The following is a 17,535-nucleotide window of genomic DNA, read 5'->3' as shown; positions in this document are numbered from 1 at the left end:
AGAACTTAACAGGAAAATTTATTGAATTATTATATGGAATATGAGGTCAAAAGTGATGAGATATTTGGAAGGTGGAAATGTGGGATAGTGTATTTGATTAGATTTACTTTTACTGTGCTTTCCTCTTAAGACCCTGTTTTAGCTTTACAGGTTAATGGGAAAGTGAACTGACACTCAGACTGAAAGCATATATAAATAATACAGAACTCACAACATTTTAGTATTAAATACCCAGAAGTGTAAAATCAAGGAATATTCTTGCTTATATATTGACTAGATATAACCTAAAATTAACTGAAGCACACACATGCATTTTTGAATGAATGAAAATATATAGCTTCTAGAGTTCTGTTTATATTTTCTTTCAATGTGTACAGACTTCAAAAAAAAAACCCAAAAAAAGCTGACCATAAACTGTAGATTACAATTTTCTTTCTCTATGTGGTAGCCCATAAGCAATGGATTGGTAATGTTACAACTTGCTATGGTAATTTAAAATTATAATGACTTTTTGAACAAAAGTAGAAATAGGTGAGCTTCTTGATAGTTAGCAAAAGTTTTTTCTAGTCAAAAGACCTTAGTAACCTGAGTAGTTGATACTGGACATCATTTATGTAATTTTTTTTTTGGTGCTAGAAGATATATTTTAAATAATAAAAATTTCAAAAATACTTTTTTTTCTGAGCCTTCCGTTCACCTTATTGTTGTGCTTTGTATAGCAATGAACAGGATTTATTTACATTTTTAGGATGTTCTCAAGGATAAGCATTTAGGCATAACCTTGGTTATGCATATGCTGTGTAAATATTCTTTAGAGCGTATTCTACACACTGGGTATCCTCTTGGTAATCACATTAATAAACACAGGACAATTAGTTTTATACAAACTACCTAATAAATCAGCTAGGAATCTTTTCCCCTGATGTGTAGCCTGGATAAGATCTTCCCAGGAAAATGCTGAATACCCATTAATGTATATCAGAGTTTGGGGTTCGGCACTTCTAGGTTCATGTGCTGAGGCAGAAAAGCAGTTTTGTTTCTGAATCAATAAAGAATACATTCTTCCTAGCTGTGGATCAGAAGTTTGGGCAGTGCATGTCTCCTTGACAGCACTGTATTTTGCTAGCTGGCAGCACTGATCACGCTGATGTGCATTTCTTTAATTTCTGTTCTCACTTTCAGTGAAGATTTAATTAGACTCTGGTGATGCTTTAGAAGGGGAAGGGGCAGCGTTTCTCTGATCATTGTTCTTTCTAATGCAGAGGGCGGTAGTTTCCTGACATGCAGCGTTTAGCACGTGAAAACAGATGTGTGTCTTTAGCAAACTGTCATTTCTGAAACTTAACAAAAATGTTGCTCAGAGGAGCTGGGGAAAGGCTGTGGAGCCGGGCAGAGCTGCAGCCTCTGGGTCTGGGAGCGCTGGAGCGCTGAGCGCTGACAGCAGCGTGCTCCCCTGTGCAAGTTTCCAGAGAGCTTTTCCTCTTGGCACTGCCACAGCCCAGGCTCTGCTCGGCACAGATGTTCCTCCAGCAGCTCCCAGGAACGCTGCTCCTCGGATACAATGTCATACCCAGAGCTTCGCGGTCCACCTCAGCCTTGTAGGAGGACTCGCTACTGAGGAGAGCGAATGCTCAGAGAAGCATGAGATGCAGGGCTTTATCTGATATTTTATCTCAGCTAGAGTGGCTGCTGAACTGCCACTGCTTGGCATAGTGGTGCTTTACACCGCTGCAAATTTCTTCAAAGCAAACTCTTGGTAAAATCCTCTGATTTCCCTCTGATTGCAAAGCGGTGTGAAGACTGGAATGATTTGCCTGTTGGAAGAATGTTGACTCTCGAGTGGGAGTCGGAGGGACTACAAACAGTGGGTATTGTTGTGATTATATTTGCATCTCTGAAGCTGCTTCATTTGCTGGGACTGATTGATTTTTCAGAAGGTAAAGTGGTCACTCACAGTTTGTGCTGTTTGTAGGTTTGGTGTCTGATCTGCTAAAATAGAGAGCATCAGCTATAAAAACTGTGGAATGAAAAAAGTGAAAGCAACAGACTAAGAACCCTGGTTTACTTCTGTTGCTTTTGCTTTGTTATTGAAAACAGAAGTAGATGCTAGCATAAGATTTTTATTTTGCAATGCATTTACAACTGTGAGAGGATGTTAATTTAAAAAAGACTAAAACAGTGAACAAAACACCTGACAGTTTTCTTTGAAAGGTGTTCAATGCTACTGAACTTGATAGATTTTAGTTCAGTTCATGTTTAAAAAATGCTTTGCTCTTTTGATTTATGATGCAAATTGAGTTTTCTTTTGTATAAGTATCTATGTTTTAAAAGCCTGTTTCACAGCTAAATGCAATACACTGTTATTATAGGATGAGCTTTAGGATCAAGCCTGCTGTACATCTTTAAAAAAAAAAGCATAGATGCCAACATTAAATGTGTGTATTTAAAATATATATCATTAATGTATGTTTTAAAATTCCTGTTGCTTGCTCAGAATCTTGTCTGCTCTCTATTTTATGGGTCATATCATTTCATCTACTCCCAAAGAAGGCTTCACATAAATTTATTAGGACTTTTATTTCTATAAAAAAATGAGGGTTTTTTCACATTTTATAGAAATAAGCTATTTCAGGTCAGTTATAACTGAGATTTTATGCTGTCAACTTTTCAAGTTTTTCACAAAATGTCTACTCAGTCACTGAAGCCCGTGCTCAAAAAATACTTACTTTTGTCATTATGTTTGCTCATGTCAGTCCAAACCAATCCTTTTCACTGGGTAACTGCTTGTAGTCAGAATCACACAGCCATGGGGAGTACTCCAGTTCTCTGAAACATTAACTTTCCATCATAGAATAGGATCTTTGATGGATGCATATTCACATAATCACATCATAAAATTGTTCAGAGTGCTGATAAAATTTGAAATCTTTAGCCCTTATATAGTTACTGAACTACTGAAATCAATCATCTTTCAAGCTCTGTGTGGGGAGAATACATATTTCCTTTGTTACTATATAATGGTTTTGGAATTACTTTTTCAGTTCTAAACAATGGGTAATTTACTCCTCACAGCAGTGCTTACTTTTTGGTTTTTAATACTCTGGATGTGTAACATTTGCGATATGTAAAAATCATCATGGTTATGGATTAGCTTCAGCTTTAATATATATGGTAACAAATAGAGAAAAAAGATTGAAATGCAATATTGCTCTTTTTTTAGCATATCAAGAGTTAGAGCCTTTTCCTGATTTCTCACTGGTATTGCCATTAAGTTTGTGGGAAAAGGCTTTATGTGATTTCAGATTTATTAAATTACTTTAAAAAAATCCTCCTGGTACAAATTACTCTGATGTTAATAATAATTTCAAGATGATCTATCAATTGAAGCACAACTTTTTGTTCTAATGCACCCATTAATGTCATGGCATTTCCTCACAAGATAATAATTTCACTCAAAAGTAACCAGCAACATAAACCAATCCCTAAATGTAAAAAGATTAAACTTTTTAAGGAACAGTTGATTTATTTATAATTGCAGTGTGAGTAACTCTGGTGACTGGAGGGATTTCCTGTTCCCCTGAGGCTGATATTGCTAATCAGCTTTTCCAGGTTTGGATACTACCACTACATTAAACAATTCTGCTCCAAATGGTTAAGGAATATTTTTTATGGTGTATTCAGAACTACTGATTTGTTGTTCACCTACTGAATGCAAGGAAAGGTTTTTTGTTCATATCCAAGAAGGAGCACGTTTAAACTGCCAGCATTGGTCTGGAAACCAAAATTAGCAATGAGTCCTCCCTATCTGCCACACACAGGCAGGTCATGGGTCATATGCTGAAACAAATCTGTTCCCATAATTAGGCTTTCTGATTCCTTAACATGCTTGTTTTAACGTCCCTGATACATTGACTTATGCTGCAAATGTCACTGACAGAAATGACAGCATGCCTGATGTTTGCTATTGCAGGGCAGAGAGACAGATAAAGGACAAATCCTTACTTCTTAACTGGCTGCAAGTCTGCTGGCTTTAGTTCAGTTATGGTGAAGAAGAGCCTGACTTGCCCTCATCTCCATTAGAAAACAGGAAAACCCAGTCAATCTGCTTAGTTTTACCGAATAAACTGAGTCACAGAATTAACTAGGTTGGAAAAGACCTTTGACATCATCAAGCCTAACCCATATCATTACAGTGTTCGCCAGTTGACAGGACAGAGAGAAACCTGATTTTATCCTATGTCCCAAACTAGGGACTATGTTATTCTGATTCATCCATTCTCTACTTTCCAATAAGTAGAAAACAGACCAGAATGAAGATAAAGCTGGCTTCACTGGAGGCAGCCAGCTATTTCAGTTAAAAGGACAGAATTGAATCAATACAACTTTTGCTAGGAGAGATTAAAACTCCCCTTTCCCTCTCCTTCCATTACTTTGAGAGTGGTTTGACACTGACCATTATCTTCCTTCCAACTTCCTTGCCTGGAGCTTTTTCTGCTGGGCAGCTTCACTCCAAGCTTGTGTTTTGTTACTCTGGCTGGAAGGGGAGGAGAGGAGGGAGATCAAACTGAAGCAATGGATCAGAACAGGGCCAGGCTTAGAGGGAATTCATCCACCAGAAACTTGGAGTTGAGAGGAGGCAAAATGAAGGATTCACTTTGGATCTCTGTGTCCAGAACAGCTGTCAAGTAGTAGCTATGCAGAAACTTTATCTGCACATGTGTGAGCAACTTTTTAAAAATCAGGGAACTGCATAAGTCAAAGTCTTTGAAAGGACAAACTCTATTCCTTTTCCTACATCACACACTGGTTGTACCTTGAAATAATGTCTCTTACAGAAATGTTTTTCTTTTACATGTGAATAGAATCAGCCATTGTTGCAATCTTTTTAGACTCCCTTATTCCTTTCTTATTCCTTACACTAATCTCTAACAGTCTCCAGAGCTTGTTGTTATCTTTCAGATGCTTATTCAGATATAAATGTCATGTTTGGCATGTGAATATCCTATGCACACCATGTCTTTTGGTTAGTAGGACTCACAGGTGTCTATATGTTTTTAAGCTCAATAGGCTATCAAGAACAGGTAAGAATATTTGATCCTTAGTTTCTCCTACTGTGATGCAAAGAAAAGACCAGTTCACTTGCTGTTATCAATGAACATGTTTGGGTGCATAGTGAGCTCTGAGAGTAAGTAATTTGTTGCTTTAGCTACAAAGTGGAAATTGGTTCAGGGGGTAAATAGAGGTGGTTTTTAATCGAGGTAGTTTTCTGCCTTAGGATATATCTGCTCTATGCAGGTACAGAGAGATTTTTTTTTTGTTCTATCTAATCTAATCTGGATGGACAGAAGTCCCCTCCAGTCCAAAAGTCATGTTAGTGAATTTATCTGTTCTGTCACACAAACTGCTAAAATGTGTTCTCTTTCATAGTTCAGATACTTAAAAGCACAGAGCAGATGTTTGGTCTGTCTGCAACCATCTGTGTTAACATGTTGTTAGTTACCCTTACCGCTTGCCAAAACCCGTAAGGTTTAAAATATTTTCTCAAGTGCAGTATGACTCCCACCCTTATGATATGGGGAAAGACATGCTGCTGAGAAATTGTCTATTGCATCATATTTTCTAAGGAAAGGAACACTAAAAATCATGGGTGTTCTCTCCTCTGCACAAATGTGGCTGACACGAATGATCCTAATTTGAATGTCCTCTCCATCCAGTTAAAGCTGTGTTACAAGTCCAGCTTCCAACAGAGTCTCCTATGCTGTTCCCTCTCCTGTATAACTTCTCTCAGCCAAATGGGGTGCAATGTAGCATAATTCCACAATAAACAGAAAGGCAGAAATACCCCATGCAGCAGAACCTGTCCCATTGCCTTTTCTCAGCAGCTGCTTATAACACCTGTTCTCAGAAAGATATTCAGTTAACATGTGGTGAAACAACCACCTCCTACTTGTCTTTTTTCCTCTCCAGACAATGCAGAAGTGACAGAACTACTTTATTCTGAGTAACCCAGCCCTCCTTGTAAACCTTGACAGACATTCTGGATGCAGAGTCTCTAAAGGAGAGTCAGTCTATAGAAATATTGATAGATTGCACAGCAGAGAAGAGTTATTTCAGAAGACCAGATGTGAAACTGCATTCAGTTGCTGCTTTAAAACCAACCTTGGTCCAAATAGATGTAAAAACTTAAGCGTGAATTTCAATATGCTCATTTATATAGATACATTTCTCTTTGCTTATGTTGGATGCAAGACAGGCTGTGAAACTTACTGAAACTTGTGACCATCTCAATACCCAGCCTCAGGGTAGTAGATGATGTTCTATTTACTCTCCACATATCCTCAAAAAGTAGACTTCTCCAGGCTTGGGAGAATGTTTATGTTTGTAGAGAAATGTCTTGATTAACCTTAACATTAGTATATTGAATGTGAATTTTTGACTTTGTTTTACTTTCCTTTTAGTTCATCGGTTTTTCTAGCTGGAACTAATGACATGATGTGCAAATTACATAAAAGTTTAAAGTAATGTTCTTGGTAAAGAACAGCAAAAGTCCAATTCATGTCAAAATTAAAGAAATCAAGCTTTTATCAAAATAGGAATAAAATGGAACAATTTACATAAAAGTTTTGAAGAAGGGCTTGTTGGATTACGAAGATCTTTTCATCAGCTGCTTTCCATGGATGTCTTCAGGGGATTTCAACATCCAGATCAACTAAATCACTGTGGAATAGGTGACTTTAGACCCACATATGTCTGAATTAAAAATCTAGATGCTGTGTGAAAAATGGTGAGAAATATTTAAGAGCTGTTACAAATATTGCCAGGAATATTTCTGTAAGGATAACGTATGTCCTGCCTCTTCATGTGGGAGTTCACAGATCCTCTCTGGTTCAATATCATACAGGATATTTGCCTTCTAACTTGGGTAGGGTTCTTTTGACCACGTTTTAGGAGAACCCTTCCCTTCATTAGATCCTCTGCTTTGCAGTCTTGATTTTTTTTTTCAAAAAAGTATTCGTACTAATAATCATTTTAAATTGACTATGTGCAGGTAGAGAAATTCCCCTTGTATTCATCTTTGCAAAGGTAGAGTTGCTTTTGAGCATCATTTGAAGGTTCTGTAATTCTGAGTATTCATCTGAAGGAAGTTATTTATCCAGATATGTCTTGGCTGTTTCTGGCCAAAACCCATGTATTTTGAAAGGAATGGAGGTATTTTCTCCCAGAATATAAATACAGTCACCAAAAATAAAGGTTGGTGACATATATTTGATACCTGCAGCAAAGTCTGCATCTAACCACCTTGCATCTCCCAGTATGGATACCAGGAGCTTCCTACAGAGTGCCTGGATTAAGCATTTTCCCTGTGCACTCTGCCACTGCTCCATGCCCAGACTGCTTTTAAAATGTAGCTCTGGATGAAATAATTCATTTTACGATGACAAAAATTTGATATGACAAAATATGCTTCTGAAAAATGACTACACTTGTTCAGCTGAGTATAGGTGTGGAGAGAAAAGCAGTGCCTACTCTCTAATGTACTTCAGTGCTGAGAATCTAGAAGGCCTTGCTGGTGTAATAAGATATTTGCAGACATGAATAATCATTGCCTAAAATTCTATAGAACATGATGATTCAAGTTACACAATGATGGAATGACTGAATGAAAAAAATCCGTAAGAATGTACTGATTAGAAATAATGCAGTCATCTTTTGAATCTTAAATTATTTGTTCCATTTTTGATGAATTTTTTGATCAAAATTCTTTGGCCTTTTATATTAATGAGATATGTGAGATACTCAGTGATTTTGTAGGGATTTATGTATCTGATTATGTGTAGATCTATTTGAAACATTGAAATTTACAAAGCAACTGAATCTGTTCTGGGTAATGCAAAAATAATAGCATAATTTGGAGGTATTACACTACAATTTTATTGTCTAGTATGCATTTTAGCTCATAATAAAAATACTTACAGAATTACCTGGGGGAAAACATGCAAAAGCAGCCATAAATCTCATTTTGCAGTCTCATCTGTATATCTGCTTCATGTTATAGAGCAGTATGAAGAAGCACAAATGAGACCATTCTGTTTATAGAAGTGAAATATGCCCTTCCAAAGTCTAGTTGGTGAACTTTAAGAAATAGGCCAATAGTGGTTTGATTGCATGTGTGTATGCATTTGTGCACATTTTATGAAGAGGAATAATCTAAAATTAAAACTTTGGCTACCAAATTTTAACACTAACTTCTAACAGAGAAGAGATCTCAAGAAAACAAGTATAACATGGAAGGTCTGATATAGGTACAAATAGGTCAATTTCATGTTTCTTTTTTAAAAAAATACATTACTGATCAAGGTCTGTAAATTATGCTGGTGCTAAATAATATATATTTTCATGTTGAAATGGTAGGAGTTCAGATTCATTATTTTATAATTGCTTGTAAGTAGATGTATAGATTCCACATGTGCATTTGACTGATTTTTGAATATATATAGATGAAGAGCCCTTGACTACTTCTGATAGATATCTGCCCTTATTTTGAGAACATTTTCAGTCGTCCACTAATCACTCAAGAAAAAGTTACATCATAATGAAGAAAGTTCTTGTTTAGACTACACAGCTGTCATAAATTAGAAGGAAGGATATTCATCACTGAAATGAGTCAAACCAAAACAAAGTGCAACATTTTAGTGACCGTTTTGTGATGATCCCAAAGGAGGATTGTTCCTTGCAGCTAAAACTGCTGGACTTGAATTGGCAGAGTGAAGTTAGAGAAATTTGAGAAAATATAGTTGAGAGGAAAGGGCACAAAGAGTCTTGTTTGCTTAGTGGTCAACCACCAGATGAATAAGTAGCAAGGTAAGGAGGGCTTCAATTTTTATTTTTTTCAGATAAAATAGAAAAGTTAGGAAAATAATTCAGGTCATGAATTTCAGAGAATTAGATTTCTATATGTTTTACGTCAGTCACGTTGCATTTGAGTGTGTACTCCTGAGCAAGGAGAGGAAATGTAGCATTCCCTGCTCAAAACCAAATTCTGTATTTCTGGGTGATCCAATGGGAACTCCTTACTAAGCTGTGATTCTTCAGGCAGTCATAGTGACAGAGAAGCTAGTTTCAGCCCAGATATATCTGAAAAATGCAACCATAATATTTAACCTATGTTCTAGCAGTTTGATCTGTATCCTTCTTGTACTATAAATATTTAGATTTCTTTGTTTCTCAGTAAAAGACAGTGTTCTGGGTTTTACACATCATGATGAGATTTGAGCTAAGGCAAAATGTGTATGTTAACATTTCTCTTGCAATTTTATATTTATGAAGAAATTATCTGAATTTCTTCCTTTGAGACAGTAACAGAAGAACATGCCACTTGATGTGAAATAACACTCCTGGGGAAAGGTATCCCTTTCTCCAAGTGCTAGAGCAGTGGTATTCTTCATATTGACATACTTACTGCTAGTTCCTTTTTATAAGAATACTTATGATTAATATCCTTAGACTAGTAGCTAATCTGCAATCAGCATTGTCCTATATTTCTGCTGTAGTTTTAATTGCATATAAGTTTCTTTATTATTTCCCTGTCAGACAGGTGCCAACTGTCAGCAACTTCAATTATATATTTAAAAGAATCACAAATAAATAGGGTTGGCATTCAGGAACTCTCATTGTGATTTCTTCCCTTTTTAACCTTTTAAGAAGTGTAGAAAATGGTAAAAATTCTGCTGGTTAACTCATGGGTTGTTGTGAGAATGAGTAGGTTGAAAACGTGGCATCCAGTGCTGAAGTGATGTGGCCATATGATGAGTATTGAGAGACAGACATCAAGAGATTTCTCTTAATCTCATTGTCAAAACCCAGGTTTGAAGCTTTAACGTGGTGAGTGATAATAGCTTCAAACTGTTGAGACATTTTAAACCACAAAATCACTCTGAATCTGGATGGAAATGTGTTTGCATTAGTCAGTATCCAAGACTCCTTGTTTTTTACTAGTAATAGCATGTATTTTCTTGTTGAGAAAACAGGTATCTCATCTCATCTCATCTCATATTCCCATAAAAAGCTGGTTTAGAATAAATTGCAGTAAGATTTTGACTGTAGCATAGTGAGTACCTTATGTTTTACTGTTATACACAATCTGCAGTTACAAATGCTTCATATTACCCATTCTTCTTAATAAAAGCCTTGTTGTTTCTTCTTTGTTTATTATTTATAATATATTTGTTTGAACACATAGGTTTATATGTATAGAGAAGTATACACTCCTTTATGAGACTCATAGAGTGCATTTATACATATATGCAATGAAATATGCATGGGAAATAATTTTAGGTTAAATGTTATGATGTACTAAGTATAGGTAGATGAATTTGCCATATTTCACAGGCTGAAAATTAAAAAATAACCTTAGATGGTTGTTTGAAATATTTCAAATACGGGGCTTATTTCTCAGTCTCTTACTCATGTGAATAGTTTTTAAATACAACAAATTTGTAATAAAAATGCATTTTTATTTTCAGCATTAGGTGTTTTTTTGTTATTAAAGAGTGGCATTTTCCTATGGATTCAATTTTTCCCATACATAAGAAATAGAAATAATTTGAATTTGAAATTTTAAAATGAATTATAAATAATTTGAAATTTTTTTATTAGTTTAATAATGTATATAGGGTTTTTCTTGTTATATTTCAATAATGATGCTATTCAAATAAATTTTTCTCTTTTATATTTCAAGAATAAGTATATGCCTTACATTGCTTCAGTTCTTTCTCCCTCTGGGCAGTCTTTTGTCCTCATTACTGAAGTCACTAAATGGAGCCAAATCAGTTAACTTGCAATAATCATTTTGGGATTGGATTCAGCCCCTGATCCTTGGGTAGATCAGAAAACTGTAAATTTTCTACTTGCTTTTCTCAGTCAAAGAAGTCTAATGCATTGTAGCAAATACAGAGCTTCTAGAGTATAACAGAGATTTACATATGCCCATCACTTTGCTCTCTCAGAATACTGAACACAAAACAGTATTCAAATATAGCAACCAACACAAAAGTGTAGGCTGTTTTTAAAGAAGCAGAGAACTTCTGTGTATTACCAATAAATGGATACTTCACTGTGCACCCATACATTATCATTAATTTGTGCTTCTAGCTTTTTTTCTGAATGGAGACAAAATTGCTGAAAATAATGTCATTAAAAGCTTTTATTCAGAGCTCTTTCATCCGTGCCAGGTTAAAGTTGTATCTCTTAGATGAACGCTTGAATAGAAGTATCTGAAGTATTATAATTAAGGAAAATCCTGAGTAGCAAATTCTTGCTCTTAGGAATTTTATTAAATGGTGCAATTTGGTGTTATTTGTATAACAAGATACAGTAGTTGCAACAATTCTATTGGTTATTATTTTAAAAATTAGATTTTTCTGCCTAAAGGCTTTACAGTTCAGGGCTATTTCTCTCTGTACCACTGCAGAAGTGGCCAGAGAAAAGGCTGGCATCACAGGGGGCAGCAATCTTATTTTGAGATCTCTGCTGCTGAGAAGAAACCAGTAGCAGCAGGTGAATATTTATGGCAGCTCATGCTTTCTGCACTCTGCATGGCATCCCAGTCCAGGATCTCTGATGGGAGGGAGAGAGAGGAGATTCAGTGCAGTGCCCACATGGATAGGAAGCAGAACAGAGTGGGTTCTCCAGTCTTCTGGAGTGTTGAGGAGGTGACAAATGAGATAACATTTGCATGCAAGAACATGACTAAGCATGAGAGGCTGTGCTGCATAGGTAGGTCAGCCATGCCCAGAGCATTGCAATGGATGCACATTTTTAAGGAAGGCTTAGAACTATAACAGGTTAATTTGTTAATCACAGCATGGTTTGTTAAGGACCTGATGATGTTAGCAGCCTTTTAAGAGTGGATAAAAACAAGAACAAACATGGGGTTGGGGAGGGCAGATACAACACCAAAAAATTAAACTGTTTAGGATTTTCTGTGCTTGCCATATATCCAGGGAAGTATAGTTATTCACTGCTTTGGATGATAAGTGAACACTTGAAAACCAACTGGTTTCAAATGAAGAAGCCTGACAATGCAGGACTACAAATGAAGATGCTCTTTATTTTAGAATAATTGAACTGTGAGTTTTGGGACAGATCTCAGAGGAAACTTTTCAGCAAATTAGGCCACATCAATTCAGTTCCTAGGTATTGATCTTTGTGACCCAGTTTAGACACCTTCATTTGAAAATGTAGTTTAAGCACTAGTGAATCTTTGCATGCTATTTATCCTCAACATAAAATCCTTTGGATTTTGATGTGTTTTTATGTTTTTTAAGTTCTATGATCAGTCTCTTCATGGAGATGTATCCAGACACATCTAAATCATGATGTGAAGGGTAGCAGATTCAGATATCCAGGAAGCTGCTTGGAAAGTACATTAAATTACTTCACACTGAGAGAACAGTTTTTATAGTCTTGGTTTATGAACAATCTCCCTCATTCATGTTTCAATAAAGGCTAGTCTTACCCTGCAGGAAGTATAAAGCATTATTTAACACCAAGTGATTCACAGTGTGTTACTACTGTACTACACAGTTGTACATTTCTGAGGAAAAATTAACTTAATAATAGTTTTATTACTTTAATCCCATGATAATTGAGTTCATAAATTCTTGCTTTGCAATGTATTTGAAAATGGTTAAGAGAGTGTAATTTTAAAAATTGTTGGAACCCTTTGTTATCTCTAGCTGTATATTTTAAAAGAAAAGTAATATTCATATTTTCTGTTGCTTTCTTTTCATTGTGGTCTTTTTGCAAAACATTTCTCTAAGCTGAAAGCTTAGTTCTTGAAAAATTATGTAGAAGATTTTTGCTAAAGGTCTTCTTGGCTCATTATGCCAAGGAGAAAGGAGAAGAAAGTCAATAAGGTAGAATTGAGGTTTTGCTTATTTTTCTTTTATGTTTATGTAGAGAAATTGAAAACAGAAACTTTTCACAGAACTAAAGCTCAGGAATTCATGGGCTGATAGGAATATAGTAAACTGACAGAATATAGTAAGCCTTCACCTGACTTTATGCTTTCTGTTTATCTTTTTTAATATCCATTTTATTATTTTATAAGTATTTTACACTTGAATCATGTTGTTCATTCCAAATGCTTGCAAAAAAAAAAGGATTAAATCTCTATATTCTTACCCTAAATGTATTCCTTTAATATAAATTTATCCTCTCGACGTCTTAAGTAGTTTGCACTTGTCAAGAATTCATGGAAGGTTTAAAAGCAGACAAAAGTGCCAAGCTCTCTTAAAGCTGGGATCCAGAGAAACTCATTCTAACTGAAAGCATTCACGTGACAACCCATCTCTTTTGAAATTTTCACCCATGTCTGTCTGCCTTAATATATTAGTAGGGCAGAAAGCTGTTTAAAAATAATTTTACTTAGCTAGGACATATATTAAGACACAGAGGGGTGTTTAAGGCCAAAGGTAGATAAAAGTTGGGTATCTGAACTTCCTGTCCTTCCATAAAGACATGAATTGCACTCTGGTTTTTCATACTGACAGATATGTGTATGGTTCCTCTGGCATATGTGTATGGTTCCTCTGGCATCTTCTTTTCCAGTCAGTAAACATTCTCTTTCCAAAACACTGCTTAACAATGACAACAGAGGCAACCCGAGTTATTTGTATATATGGTGGTTTCATGAGAATTAAAATGGGCTCCAGACTGGGTATGCTTTGGGGAAATCATGAATCTTCCTTGAATTATCATATCTTTAAATGTGCAAATGTCCATTAGGTGTATGAACTTAATCATGTAAAATTACATATTTAACAAATTAAGGTGGTCATGTTCTGTGTGTAATGAAGAAGGCAAATACACTACATATTTGCTTGCCATAGTACTGTGATTATGTTCTTGCAGTAGATGTTGGGATAATTTTGTATTTTACTTGCAAATTTTCCTGCACACACAAATTGCACACCCTTAGTTCCCCACCACCAAAAAGGCTGGTATGTGATCATATTTCTGCTGATTCAGCTTGTTTTGTGGAAGATCAGCCAGCACTAAATGCTCAATAACTGTATTTCACTTAGAGTCTGTCAGTTGGTGTGTTTGACACCAGTCAGCTATTTGTCATTCAACAGGATAGAAAGTATCTCTGAAAGTGCTGTTTTAAATTAGAATTGAAAGCTTAGGTTTTTTCACTTCAATCACCACATCTGTCATCCTGCAGTCCTCAGAAATGCCATGTTTGTCAATGGGAGTGAGAGGAGCATGGGAGCAGCTCTGGGTAGCTCAGTGTTACCTTATTTCTTGTCTTCTGTGTAAACCAACACCTTTAACTTTAAAAAATGCATTTCTTGATGTTAGGGTAGCAGATAGTGTTTTATTTCAATCAATGAATAAAAGACCATTTGTTGATGCTACATATTTTAATTTTTTTCCCTTACCCTCCTAGAACTAGTAGGACATTAAAAATTAAATAGCAAAAGTGAATTCAAACTTTTGTGATTTACAACCATTGCCGAAGGGGACAGATTCATGAGAAGGACTGGGCTGGGATTAGCTAAAGTGATTCTCTCTTAAAATTATTATGACTATATGATAAGGTACTGGATTATGAAGGTGTGAATTTTTGATATGCAGTGGATGTGTAATAGGCTTAAAAAAGGAAAGCAGGACTGATTGTCAAATGTATGTCAAAAATATCACATGATAGCCCCATAGTTTAAGACTATATTTCAAAAATCTATTTAAAATTGAGTCAAAATGGTCTGAAGGTTGCCTACAGAGCTCTTTAATCATGATTTATTTTGTGGTTGTACATTGTAATAATGAACAACAAAGAGCTGCCTAGAGCAAGAATGATCTAAGTATTGTAAATGTTAGCCATCAAGACAATATTTGTCCACAAATTCTTGGAAAACCTCTAGGGACTCTAATTAAAAAGGAAGGAAAAAAACCATGACTAATTATTTATCTCCACAACTAAACTGGTGCAATTAATTGAAAAATAATGGTACCTGTCAAAGCAAACTAAAAAGGTACAATTTCTGCCAATATTGATTGGATTAGATCTTCCCGTTTTCTCGGAGTTGGGTGCTGCAGTGGTGCTGCCTGGAATTGTGATAGCAGTGTTCACAGGCTGGATGGGCACAGCAGCCTGTGCTCACTTGAAGCTCTGTCTGACCCCCCTTTGGCCTTCAGTCTGGCGCTGGCTCCGTGGGACAGACAGTCTGCCAGCCCACTGCCCCGTGTTGCTCTGGAGACAGACAACCTCTTCCCTCCCCTTTCCCTCCGTGTGTTTAAAATACACTCAGTGCTATGTACACATCATCAGCAAAGCAAATTTCAGACAGCAGAGGCTATGAATAATATTTTCAGTGTAATCGAAATGAACTTCAGGCTAAAAAACCTCTCTCTTATTATTCCTTCTTCAACAATATTTTAAATTAGGTTAATGCACGCTGAGGCATTTTACCTGTCACATTCAAATGAAAGCAGTGAACCATATGCTGGTTATTTTTCTGAATACCTGTTTCATGTGAAAGCTATTTTTGATAACAACACACAGTTGTGATAGTTCACAGAATACATTTATAATGTATAGCTGCTCGGGGCTTGTCCTGCATTTTCTGCAAATTTCCATTTCTTCATGAAGAACCCTCAATTATATTTTTCATTGTTAAAGCTATCAGGTGTTTAGAATACATAAAAAATGCAGAACATGCCCTCCCTGTTGCTATCAGCAAAACATTGCTATTGTCTGATCTTCAGACAATAGGAATAAATTACTGTTTTTCAAAGAGTAGAAAGGTCAGCTTCTACCTCTCTGTTCTTTGCAGAGTGAAATTGTCTGCTTGCTACTGTTAGTTTAATAAGACCTATTAATAATAATATAGAACTTTTTGGCTAGGAGAAGAAAATCAAATGTCAAAGGACTTTCAGTCCCCTTTTCAGATGATGCACAAATTTATCCATTCCAAAAATTGCATTATGAAAATGAGACACAAAATATTAATTGCCATTTTATTTTGGCTATGTTTTTCATTTTGTTTTGCCTGGATTTGTTTGCTTGCTGGGTTTTTTTACTGGCACATGTATAGTAACTGAAAGACATCAAAATCCCGTAGGCAAACTGCTGCATCGCGGTGGCTGACTGTTTTAATAGCTGTGAAGAAATCTACCTTTCTGGGCAATTCACTTGTAGTAAAATCACCTCTAGGCTTGTTCTGCAATCTTTAAGCTTTCCTTGATCACATGCTAGCAAAGAAGAATATCTCAGCAAAAGCAACTGGTTTTGAGACCCCCTCTGCCACAGTAAAGAAGTGATGTCTCCATTCCCAGGGGAGGAATGGTCTGGAGACCTTATGTAGTACTTGGACTGTTACCTACTGCCCAAAGCAAATTAATATCTCAAAATGATGATTGTCTGCTGCATCGAAAGCAGGTAGAAATGTGATTTTCAAGGTTATCATTGAGTTAACTGAGCTTTTCATTTATTCAATATTTTATTTTTTTCATTTATTAAATATTTTATTTCTTATTATGAAACCTCACAGTCTTCTGTGCTAAGACAGCGTTGGATTTTTTGTTAGTTTAAAAAATGAATAATTAAAGTTGCTGACCAAAGTACAGATATTCACCTTCTTTTAAATACTGATGGATTTACTAAATTTTCCAATTTATTTATAGGTGTTGTTCATTGAAAAAAAATATTCAAGGAAATTTACAATATTGTGGTAATTATATGTGGTGCAACTGTGGCTATCTCCACAAATAACAGAGATAATTGAATATATGATAAATTTTTTATACAAGCATTTATAACAGTGAAAAATTGAAAAGTAGTATATTTTAGAAGTTCTACTTTGAGAAGAGCCTGACAAAATTGATTGATTTAGCAAGAAACAAACTTTTCCCTTGGAAAAAGTTCTATTGTTTCTAAAATAAATGGTGAAAAACTATACAAAATTGCTGAGAGGAAAAGGAATATGAATGATTCTTCTGAAGCAGTCTGCATTTTTCAGGCCTGGAGGTTACTCTAGCTGCAGCTGCCAAGGTAGAAGTTATCTTGACTGCCAGGCTTTCAGTCCTTTTTTAAAAAGAAAATTTTTATCAGTAATATCTGTCAGTGAGCAAGAGAAAGCTCATCTATTTGAGAGAGAGCTCAGTTACCCTCACTCAGGGTCAGCCAAACTTTGGAATTTTCTTGTAGCCGAAGGTTCCAACCTAACTTACTTAAAGCTTTATCCATCTTTAGAATGTGAAGCCATCATAATTCCCTTGTATTTAGATCCCTTTTGATGAACAAGTAGATGTTCATCATTATCCAGTTTTTCAAAGACAGTAAATTCTATTTTTTCTCCTCACAAGTTGCCTGATTGTACTAAAGATGGCACCTTATGTATTTCTAAATGTGTTTCCATGCTTTACAGGAATCAGTGTAGAAAAGAATAAACCAAGACCAGGATTCATGTCCAGCTCCTGGCTTTGTGAAATTGGTCTGATCTGCACAGATCTGTTATGCCTGCAATGGCT

General features: G+C 35.7%; 1 protein-coding gene across 8 annotated transcripts in view; it reads left to right on the top strand.

The window, feature by feature from the left end:
* KCNIP4 (potassium voltage-gated channel interacting protein 4) overlaps positions 1 to 17,535 on the top strand; it is a 390,138-nt gene that overhangs the window by 295,528 nt on the left and 77,075 nt on the right. The window contains exon 1 of one of the 8 annotated variants that reach the window (XM_058024108.1): positions 1,381 to 1,937. The exons of 6 other annotated variants lie outside the window; for them this stretch is intronic. In XM_058024108.1, the coding sequence (XP_057880091.1) occupies positions 1,826 to 1,937 (112 nt within the window). In that variant the 5' untranslated portion in view covers positions 1,381 to 1,825. Of the gene's footprint in view, positions 1 to 1,380; positions 1,938 to 17,535 lie in introns of those variants that run through there. One more of the 8 variants, XM_058024102.1, reaches the window with a different exon arrangement.

This window comes from Melospiza georgiana, chromosome 5 (assembly GCF_028018845.1).
Source record: "Melospiza georgiana isolate bMelGeo1 chromosome 5, bMelGeo1.pri, whole genome shotgun sequence".
Taxonomy (NCBI): Eukaryota; Metazoa; Chordata; class Aves; order Passeriformes; family Passerellidae; genus Melospiza; species Melospiza georgiana.
This window is presented reverse-complemented; position numbering and strand designations above follow the sequence as displayed.